The following is a 10,931-nucleotide window of genomic DNA, read 5'->3' on the forward strand; positions in this document are numbered from 1 at the left end:
CTGATAAGGATGTGCAAGCTGATCGAAATCTGCTCGGATCAAAACATGCTGCTGGCTCTTCAGAAATTGCTAGTGGCCAGCTTGGAAATAGTGATTTAAAGCAGCAACAGAAACAGCCTGGTGATGATGATGAAAAATCTTCGCGGGACAGAACTGCATCAAATGTGTGCTCTGGGTGTAATAAAGTGTCTGAGCGTGAGGATACTGCCCATTCAGGAGTATGCAAGGAGATACAGAGAACAGCAGGACAGGAGGAGAAGGTAAAGAATCAAGAACAAGAAGATTTATTTCTCAGATTTTTAAATGGTAACGTAATAGACCCTGAAGAATCATTTGCAAACTTATCAAACCAAGAGGACTTTGACACTGTTCCAGACATTTCACCTGAACGAGCATCTTACAACTCACTGGAAGCTTTATCACTAGATGACAGCTTTTCTTCTCTTGATGAACTTGCAAGAAGGATAGAGATTGCCGAGGTAAATATTGTGAATCCTATAAAATCTTCAATGCTTTTCTTGACTGAAATATTTTAGATATTGCCAAGGTCAAAATGTGTTAAATATATCTTCATAAATCTTTAATCTGAAAAGAAATCTATACTTATTTAATTGTTCTGAGTTAATGCAGAAAAAAGTTTCCTTTTGCCTGTTTACCTCCTTCTCAACCAGCAGTGCTCTGTGTTTCTAACAATTAGATTGATTTTTACATGTGAGTATGAAATCCTTTTTTTAAAAAAAAAAGTTCTGACAGGGACTGTTAGGAAATGGCCTGACAATTCCTGTAAAATCACAATTTCACATCAGAGATCTATATAATGTCTATGATGTAACATGTGGTTCATTTCTATTCATAGAATAAAATTTGGTTTTCTGAGCCTTTTCTGTGTAGGTAAGAACTACATATGTAATAAACTGTGTAAGAATTTATGGGCTTCTAATTTTGCCAAGTTTGGGCTATTTCATTATTCAACCAAAACTAAGACAGACCTCCTAAGCCTGAACCCACCTTCCTGAAACACTGTTGATATGCCACAAGACGGATTAGTATTTCATTTGCTAAATTGTTCTTCTGAAAATACAGATTTATTGCTTTGGGACTTTTTCGGAGAGTATATGATGACATCCCTGCTTTATTTGTCTTCTGGTTTTGGTGCATTTGCAACAGTGGGATTTTAAAAGCTTTTTCTTTGAATGAAAAAATGAGATTGTTGTGTGAAATGATGTGACTCCAGATGCTGGAGGGAGAAAACTTGTTAAAAGGTCTCTTCTTAGTTCATCTCTATTTTTAATGCATTTAACAATACAATATGCCTTGGCAATAAATTAACGGTACTTCTCTATAGATTAGAAGCTAATGCACGGAGACCAAGAACCCACGATCATTGTAGGACAGCAGCTAAGCAGGGAAAATAAATACTGGGAATCCATGACGATGTTATTACAAGTTTGGCAAAATCTCCAAAGCTACAAACAAAGCAGTTTTTTCCCCCCACCTAAAGAGCTTCTTATCTCCTTTCCAAGATTGTTCATTCTGACCTGTCCCTAAAACACCTCCTCTTTCTGTGGGATGTCAGGAAGCATAGCATGCATCACGACTGAAGGCCATGTGCACAAAGCTGTACACAAGCTCTTGACAACACACCGGTGTGGAAACCCACATACACGTTCATACATGCAGTCAAAGTCTTGCACTAAATCATTGGCTTGTGTTCACTCAGAGGATGGTTTTGAAAAATAGCATTTTGTTACTAGTCTGTGCTAAGCCTGTATAAATGTGTTGAAGAAGAGTAATTTAAATACCATCCCTCAGGGGATCTTTCAAGGAACTTTCAAGCCCACTGAAAGTTCATCCTTTTAAGCTACAGGAGAGAACTATTCAGTTTCACGTAGAAAAGTCCTAAATTAATGCTATAGCAACTATTTTTAAATTGCTGTTTGTGCCACTTGCATTTTAGAGGTTGGGATAGAAAGCAGCATATTGATGGTGTTAGAAAAATTATGCTTGTGTTGATTGGCCCAGTGACCAATGATGATGCTTTACAGGAAATCTAGTTTCATTCCTAGTTTGCTATCCCGATGCTGGGACTGCCAGTATTCTGATGGCCAGTTGAGTCTCTGGAGAGGAAAAGGTGCCTTGAGACTTTCCATAGTACTTTTTCTGGGCATATAAGGCATCACGTTGGCTGGCAGTGCTGGGAGTCTTTTTGAGTTGTTCTTACCAAGAGGCTTGAGTGGTGTGGCAGGGAGTTTAAATCAGGGAAAAGAGAAGAAGGATTAATCTCAATATGTAATATGCCGCATCTGGGGCTGGTTTGCAATACCTGAAATTTCTAGGTGCAGCAGGGCGAGTTAAGGACAGCACAGCAGCTTGTATTGTTTCATTATACACTTGTGTTTTATTTTTCCATTTAATCTTACCACCTATTGGTTGCTTTCGGAAGTGGTGAGCACCTACAGCTTCCCTGGAAGACACCAGGAGTCCAGAACTGAGAGAGTTTGGCACCCTTGAGAAAGCAGCACTCTTAACTTGGTTTTACTGGATTTGTTTTAGTGCTAAAATAAGTTTTCACTGAGGCTTTCATGAGCAGAGTGATCTTTGTACCCAGCTGTAACATTTTTTTCTTAATAAGATGACAATGTCTTCATACAGTAGTTGTGAAAGAAATGCCTAGAAAATGCATTAGCAGCTACATGAATGAAATTAAGTGAAATGTATTTTACATGTACATTATGTGAAATGTACCGGTGTGACAGTAAAAAAAAAAAACCAAACATAAATCAACTTGACTGATAAAACTTGTCATGGAGTGAGTATTGACAAAATTGCCACAAATAAGTTAGATTGGATGGTAGAAGTAGATTATTTTGAAATAACCTAGGTAAAAAAATCATATGGTAGGACAAAACTCCATCAATATTCTTCAGTGGAGGTGTAATATTAGTTTATCAAAAATGGTGAAGGGTAAGTGCTTGTGTATGTGTTTACAGTTAGGAAGTTTAGGAAGACCACATATTGAGATCGAAGAATCATCTCATGAGTTGTCTGATTTAGATCTTTTCTGTTACTTTCTTTTAGTCTGTGATTTACAGTAACCAATTGCAAGACTGAAAATCCACTAAATGCTGACTCTGGCTTTAAATAATTGCAAAACTAAAATAGTACTTAACATACTGTACAGTCCTTATACTGGGTATTTCTTCACTAGTACAAACAAAAGTGCACAACAATATGGAAAAATCACTATCATTTTATAAAAACTAGATTCATACAGCTAACGAAGAGCTTTGAAACACCGTCAGCAGTTGGCAGCAACAGATAATCAGAAGCGTATAACCTCTTCTTTGACTGCTTTGCTATCATTTCGGTGAGAATGAAATGGCACACCAGCGGTCAAACAAATAATATTGAGGGTAACCTCAATAATATAAGTTGCATTTTGCCACATGAAATAAAAATTTATAACATAAGCTTTTTTTATCTGAGTGGTGATTAGGGAAACAAGTAAAATCTTAGTGTTTTTCCTTATTTGAAAATTATAAATTGACATTTCTTTCAGAAGGCAAAGAGAGTGAGACTCTTACCACAACATAAGGTAGTGGTTTTTCGTTGACACAATTTGTACCCCAAGCCTTTCAGAAAGTACCAAGTATGTACTGACTAGCAGCTGATTTGACTGCAGTCCCATCTGTCTGTACTGGGTCTGGAGGCAAGGCCTTGTTGAGATCCCCCGTTCACTTGTATGCCTTGGGTCCTCTGGTTTTCACTTTGCAAGAACTATGTTTCCGTATGAAACGCTTCCACAGTGCCTGAGCTATTTATTGCCGTACAGAGGAGCCCCGGCACTGGCATGGCAAGCTTATCAGCCCAAAAGTGGTTGGAGCTTGATGCTGTGGTATGAATCCTGAATCCGCTAAGTTAGTTTAGTTCCATTTCAAAGTCAAACCATTTGTGTATCTAACATATTTTATTAGTGAAGGGGTTTGTCTGCTGCTTATAGCTTAACCCAGGGCACTCTTGCTTTTCGTCAATTTGTCATACGGTTACGGATTACCACCTTAAGAAATCTGGTATTGCTAGAAATAACACTTGTAGGCCTTTGCCAAGTAACTGAATGAGGAATACAGCCCACAGAAGAATACACAAACAAAACTCCTCCTTGGGTAGTTCTCTGCATTCAAACAAAAATACATCATACAATGAACTTTCGTCCTAGATCCCAGTTTGCAGTGCCTCCAGTTTGGGAGTTTTTATTTCCTCCTGTATGCTATGAATGATTCCAATAGTCAAGTTTCATCTGTTTTCTCTTCAGAGCTTGAAGAACAGGACCTTATTTTCATAGTTTTGTCTAGTATATTTATAAATATATATACATCATATTTGGTGAAAATATGCATAATGTAAGAAGGTTTTTTATGTTTTATTAGAAAATGAAGTTTTAAACAGAGAAGAAACAGGTAGTTGAATTAGAGCTTTTTTTTTTCTTGTTTTGCAGCCAGGATATTAAACTTTATCCAAAAAGTTTTAAACTTTTCTGTGAAGCAGAATCACTCTATTAACAGTGGTAAAAAGAAGAAAGCTAAAATACTTAACAGGTGATCAATTAACCAACAGTCATTGCTGCTTTCCTTTTTGACTGTTGGTCAAAATGCCACCCCATACCTGTATGGCATTTTGAGTTCCTGCACAGTAATTATAAAAGATGCTGTCAAAAGATTTTGTGAAGGCCAACAGAGCTGACTGAGTAAGCTCAGTTACACAGATGCTCCAAGACCATCTTTTGTTAAATATCTAACTTCAGAATTAAGAAAATGTTTGATGTTTCAATAGGGTCCTTTATGCAGCTCTTTTGCGTAACACTGAGCTGTTTGCTGTGCGCCCTGGTGCAAGCCTACATTCTTCCTGCTGTGGCTCAAGTCAAGCAGAGGCTTGACTTGTGGTCAGCTGAATTAACCGCAGTTCCCTCGTTAACCTCCCATTTATATAATGTGGTCTGCCTTTTTTGAATTCCTCCTGCCTCCTAAAGACTGGGATGGAAAACTCCAAGTCTCACATGGCAGCTAAGTCCCTCTCCACGGATATTTAATTAATGGGAGATGGACCTAATACAATCAGTTTGTATATTGCTTTGAAATCTGTCTAAATAAAAGATATAGTAGAAAAATGAATTTACAGTTGTTTTAATTGAATGAGATTTTATTTGTAGCAAGGCAGACCCTATTCTTGCATGAAAATCTTACAGTAATGATGTTTTTGTGACCGAAAATTAGAACGTGGTCATGTTTGCTTTAAATATTTTGAGCTGCAGTTCAGAATATGTCAGAAAAGAAGGTGTAAAAACTGCTCGATGCAGAATTCCATGTTTGTGTTTGCATTTTAGCAATAAACTGTGTCCTGATTAGGAGGCATGGCTTTGCAGGTCCTTTGCAGAACAAAACAAAAACCTTAATTACGTGACTCGTGAAATTCAAAGCCAGGTGACATATTCTAGGTAGGAATTACATATCATGTAAAGGGAACATTGTTAAAAATAGTCTGTGGCTTTTATCAGGACAGAAGAGTAACACTAGCCACACTGATTTTATTGCAAAACCAAAAGCCCTTGCTTCCCCTTTTTAAGCAAAAAAAGATGTTCAAAATAGAGAAACCTGTGCCGTGTCGATCAGTTCTTTATACATTTAGAAGTAAGTAAGTCCTGAAACATAGCTCTGTAGGCTGGCAGGGAAAGTAAGCGAACCTCATCGTAGCAAGTTCTTCCTTCAGAAGCCCCTTACGTAACTGTAATCACTGAAGAGTATCAAAGATAGCCCGCTGGTTTTAGGCTTGGAGAAGACAGAGCTTGCGACACAGCCATTCAAAAACCACCACGAGCCAGCAGACAAAATGAAGTGTCTCGGTTTGAAATGACTACTTGCAGAACGGACCACCACATGCTAATCTGAGGGCAGACGGCTACAAACGCCTGACCGCCCCTGGGTGACATTCCCGCCAAGCGCAGCCTGAGCCACTGGCGACAGCCAGCCTGCTGCGTGGGTGGTGCGGGAGGAGCCATTGATCCTCTTTATGAAAGCAGGGCCGTACACAGAAGCTTAATATAATCTGCTCTTTTAAAGGACATAATTTTATCTCCACTCGCCCAAATAAATAAAGCAAATTAATGCACTCCTACGCTTCCTTGTCACAGCAAGGAAGCAGAAGTGTTGATTTTCTGGCTGGCCTGATAAATTTTCACAGCAGTTCTGCAAGGCTAACTGAACATCACCAGTAGAAGCTTCACCTCAGTGCACTTGTCTGTTGTGATGAGACACTTGCGAGCTGTTACTTCTGGTTCATTTGAGCTGAATAGTGGTCTTCCATACCTTGACTTAAACCATTTTCTTCCACCACCTCCACGCTTTCACTACTTTGTAAGTACTTCATTTCATTGTTTCATTAAATAATCCATTCAAGCTCTTGAGCAGATAATCGAAAGGGAAGGCAAACTTCAAAAGGGGAGGTGTGACAGAGATCAGTTTTATCCCCTCTGTTGTGATTTTGGGAAAAACTGATAGACTGTAGGCATATACCCACAGCCACCAACTCTGTGAGGTGTGCAGGGCAACATCTGTGGAGCTGAGGGCTATGAAATACTGCCAGACTGGAGACCTGCGAATGTAGTTGCTGTAGTTGCCCCATTTTCCCGTTAAAAGGTTGCAAATGCCAAACGCTGTAGTTGGTACGGTGCCTGTTGGATTGTGCTCTGCGGTTCTCTGTGTTCAGGGCACCATCTCTTCAATTACAGCATGCATCGATGCATTATGTAAGCTTGTAGCATGAAACAAGTTTAGGGGGGTAAGTTAGGAACTCAATTGTTTTCTGTTTTTCTCCAGCTCTTATAATTGCAATGCTAGTGATTTTTTTATGCATGGACTTCCAACTTAATGAGATTGTAGGGAGAGTTAAGCAATGAGTTGTCTTCAACTACGGTAGTTTTTTTCCACTGGAAGTTTTTGTGAAAATTGTAGGCATTCAGGGCCATCCCCTACATAGATGAGTTGCAAACTCAGTTGCCAGCATGATATGTTTTCTTACCTGTAGCACAAATGTATACAGATTACTGTTTGATGTAACACGTTATTGTTGATCTACAGAATAAATTTTAAAAAGTGTTACTCAAATTTATGAAGAGATGACTAAGACTTATTTCAAGTAAAGATGATTTCAAGATAAAGAAGGGCATGTCTAAATACGCTTCCTATTTTAATTTCTCTTTAGCACACCACAAACTGCTTGCTTAGGAAAGCATTTTTCTCCTGATACTTCCCCTACTTCCATTTTTCTAATAACTACAAAATTACAGACTTCATAGGGTGCTGTAACATCTTAGTATGGCTTAGCATACACTCGTGCAGCTGAGCCAAATGCTGTAGCAAAGGCAAGAGAAATTATGGTTTATTGACTAGTTGACTGTGTCACTGTTTGTGCCAGCTGTTTCAGTGGCCAGCCTAGACAGCAGGATTTTTGAACTGCTGCTGTGTCTGGAGAGCTTATTACATTGTAGAGCTGGAATCTATCCAGAGCATTGAAGCTTGCTTTTTCCCTGGTGTTGTCTCTTCTTGGTTTTGTGGCCCCACTGTAGCCTGTTGTCAACCGTGGGAAAAAAAAAAAAATGGCAATGCTGGAAATTTAATCTCATGCTAAGTATTTGATAGTCTTTGCAGGATTATATCTTTGGGGAGGCAGCAGCAGTGTGTCGCTGACTTCTTATTGCCCTCTGATGATGATGTTTTTGACACGAACTCTCCTCACCACTGTCCCAGCAAGTGTGATTTAATAAAGTGAGCTTACAAAGGAACTGCCGCAGTGAATACAAAGTATGATCCAAACAGTAGATGTTTAGGTGTGTTTAACTTCTGTAGCACTTAAGGGCAAGTACTGTCAGCAGAGAGCAGAATGATACTGCCGCTGTCTTGCATGCCAACGAACTGATGTATTCAAGAAGAAAGTTTCAGAAGTGCTGCAATGTTTAAGAAAAGTAGAGTGGGAAACCATTTTTTAACTGTTTAGCTCACTTCTTTCTTAGTTATTGTTATATAATCTCAAGCTTGGATTTCTCACGTCTCTTGTGCCACTCACTGTCTTTCCTGATAGATTGCTCCAGCAGAAGGATTGGTGTCTATATTAAAGAAGAGAGATGACAGGGAAGGAAAAACAATTGCTCAAGTCCAGCAAAGGCAAACAAAAAGAAGAGTGCGATTTCAAGAAATGGAAGACACGTTGGATCAAGGTGATTTAAAGCTGTTAATTCATGGGTTCCACTCTTGGGCTGCAAACGATGTTGATCTTTTTGTTCACAAGAGCAAAGCAGATGTTCATTGTACATACTGTCTTGGCTTTTTTAAAACTTAATCAAGTAACAAGTGAAGGTGACTGACTGAAGATTACTTGATACCGGACTTGGGTATCAAGGCTACAATAAGTACGTTTCTGTTTTAAAGCTTGGTTGAGACTGAAGCCACAGAATTTTTCCTCTGGCTGAGTGATTTGTGACATCTAATGGATGTCCTTTCATTAATGTTTAGAGCTTAGGGGTGGGAGCTGTAGGCTTTCTCCCTAAATCTAATGCACGTAGGTGAAGAGGGACACAAAAGAAACAAGTCAGTTGTGCTTTGTCCACAGGTAGCTTTCCAGCCCTCTATAGCAGACCGTGGGACTGGAGGGTGTGTCAGGTTTTAACCTTGCCTTATAATGAAACATCCATATGTATTTGCTAGCTGTCATTAAACGTGGCCAAATACCTTACTGCCTTTCTGATGGGCTAAATAGCCTCATAGGAAATAGATTATTTTCTTATGCTTTTCTTGGAGTTTAAGATCTCTGTTACAGGTGATAGCACTTTATCTACTGTGTGTCCCAGCCACTAGATGGTATTAATGGAGGTCTTTAGTGCTTGAAAGCGTGTTAAGTGCATCTCACACACTGAAAAGAAAATCCATTCACTGCACAAAAAGGAGCTTATCCCATCTTTTTCTTGATATTTTAAAACAATTTCTGTTTTTCAGTTAGAGTTTCTTGTATGATTTTTTCCAGGGATTTAGTGATTCAAAAGGAAAGTTGTTTATTATTATTTTAAATCTGATTTCAAACACACAAAGAAAGTGCTTGAATGTTTCTGCTTTTCCCCTGTTTCTTCTCCCCGATGCAGAGTGAAGGGAGTTCAGAAATTTTCTTAGAGACTCTTCAGTCTGACAGAAAATGCAGATGTTGTTCCGGCATGTAAGTTACCAAGGACAAGCGAGGTTGTGAGGATGTATCAGCACCTCTCCAACCTCTCTGATGGTCTTACTCTGGAATAAGCAATCATGCAGAGAGTTACCACAGAGTAACTGGGATGTAAAATAACCATTCATTAGGGTTTTATCCGTATTCTTACAGTCAAAATGTGAGAGGAGACACAGACAGTTCATGGTATGCAGTCAGTGTCAGTACAAATGAGGCAAGAACATTTCCCATCTATTTAGTTTCAAAGCTTTTGTTTCATTTCAGCTATTTCCATGAAGGGAAGCTTTAGTTGCGCAACATTCTTATAGTTAAGTGTCTTTTGCTTCCCTGTAGAATGACTCCACAAGTGGTATCTGCAAAGACAGGAGCACAGGTTGCAGAAATGAAGCTATATAATTATTTAGGTTTCTGAAAAGACTTGGTAGGGAAACACATAGTTCCTGGTATGTATGATGGTCACTTTGATATGGTGAGCATTATTAAGTGTGTTTATCTCCTGACCCATTCATGGTAAAAGTTTATCTCAGATTTTCTCACCACACATCCATATTGCTTTCTATATCATCCTTTTTCACCTTTTCTGCTCTTATATTTACAGAAGAAGTAGCTGGTGGCTCCTGTGTTTTGCTGATCCTGCTGTGCATAGCAACTGTTTTCCTTAGCATTGGAGGAACTGCGCTGTACTGCACCTTTGGTGACATGGAATCCCCTGTCTGTACTGATTTTGCAGCCAACATGGATTTCTATTATACCCAGATATTGCGGCGTGTGGAAGAACTTAAACACTGGATAGCCTTCTCATAGTTGAAATGAACGGAGACAGCACACTGAGAGCTCACCAGTGGTTACTGGAGAGTGTAGGAAAAAATGTGATTTCAAGTTCTCTAAACTTGCCACCTGCAGGTGATGTGCACTCGATGATGTACTTACACTTCCACTTAAAAATCAAGAAAATTCTGGTTTAGCAATCGGGTGGCAAAATGGTCACATCTTAAGCTGTAGCAGTGTGGTATGGGAGAATAAAAAGTTATCCTCTTCACCCTTTTGAGAGTAAGCAAGTAGCTTTTCGGCAATTTGAGCAAGTGAAGAAGGAAGAAGAAAATTACTTGTCTTCTCTATGTTCTCCTGTTGCCACACATTGTGTAAGCAATCTTTGGAAGCTTGGTAAAAGGACAGCTTTAATTTACAGCTGTTTGTGCAAAGGTGTTGCCTCCAGCTATCATGCAATAAGTCTGTGTTTTATGGAAACATTATTTTTCTTCTAAGTCTTACTATTTTTCTCATTTTAATTCTCCTGGTGAGCCATGTAATTATTTGGGTGGAGTGAGAAGAGTGCAGTGGCATTCACGGAGCCCTCCTTTGGTGATTAACAGGCTGACCCTGTATCTTACAGCTTACAGTGAATATCATGAGTGGGATAAATCTGCTGGCAGATTTCACTAAATTTCCTGGAACTTTACTCCCAATAGTGTAGAATAGTGGTTTAGAAATGGAAGGTTAAAAAAGAAACCATTGGTCTCACTAACCACAGAAACAAAAGTAAGATGTTTAGTAAGTTATTTGCATTAAATAGTGAAGTGACTTTGGCCAATTTTAAAGCACCTGGTAGCAGGTGTGGGGCTAACTGGGTTTTCTGTCCAGCTACGTCACTGACTTGCAGTTATCACTTT

General features: G+C 39.1%; 1 protein-coding gene across 1 annotated transcript in view; it reads left to right on the plus strand.

Annotated features, from left to right (window-relative positions):
* The window catches only part of CNST (consortin, connexin sorting protein), a 34,559-nt gene extending 24,494 nt beyond the window's left edge, over positions 1 to 10,065 (plus strand). The window contains exons 9-11 of the mRNA XM_010139060.1: positions 1 to 479; positions 8,131 to 8,266; positions 9,860 to 10,065. The exon at positions 1 to 479 is cut by the window's left edge and continues 5 nt beyond it. Coding sequence (XP_010137362.1) covers positions 1 to 479; positions 8,131 to 8,266; positions 9,860 to 10,065 — 821 coding nt within the window. The remainder of the gene's footprint in view (positions 480 to 8,130; positions 8,267 to 9,859) is intronic.
* The last annotated feature ends 866 nt before the right edge of the window (positions 10,066 to 10,931 follow it).

This window comes from Buceros rhinoceros, unplaced genomic scaffold (assembly GCF_000710305.1).
Source record: "Buceros rhinoceros silvestris isolate BGI_N320 unplaced genomic scaffold, ASM71030v1 scaffold18986, whole genome shotgun sequence".
NCBI classification, from domain to species: Eukaryota; Metazoa; Chordata; class Aves; order Bucerotiformes; family Bucerotidae; genus Buceros; species Buceros rhinoceros.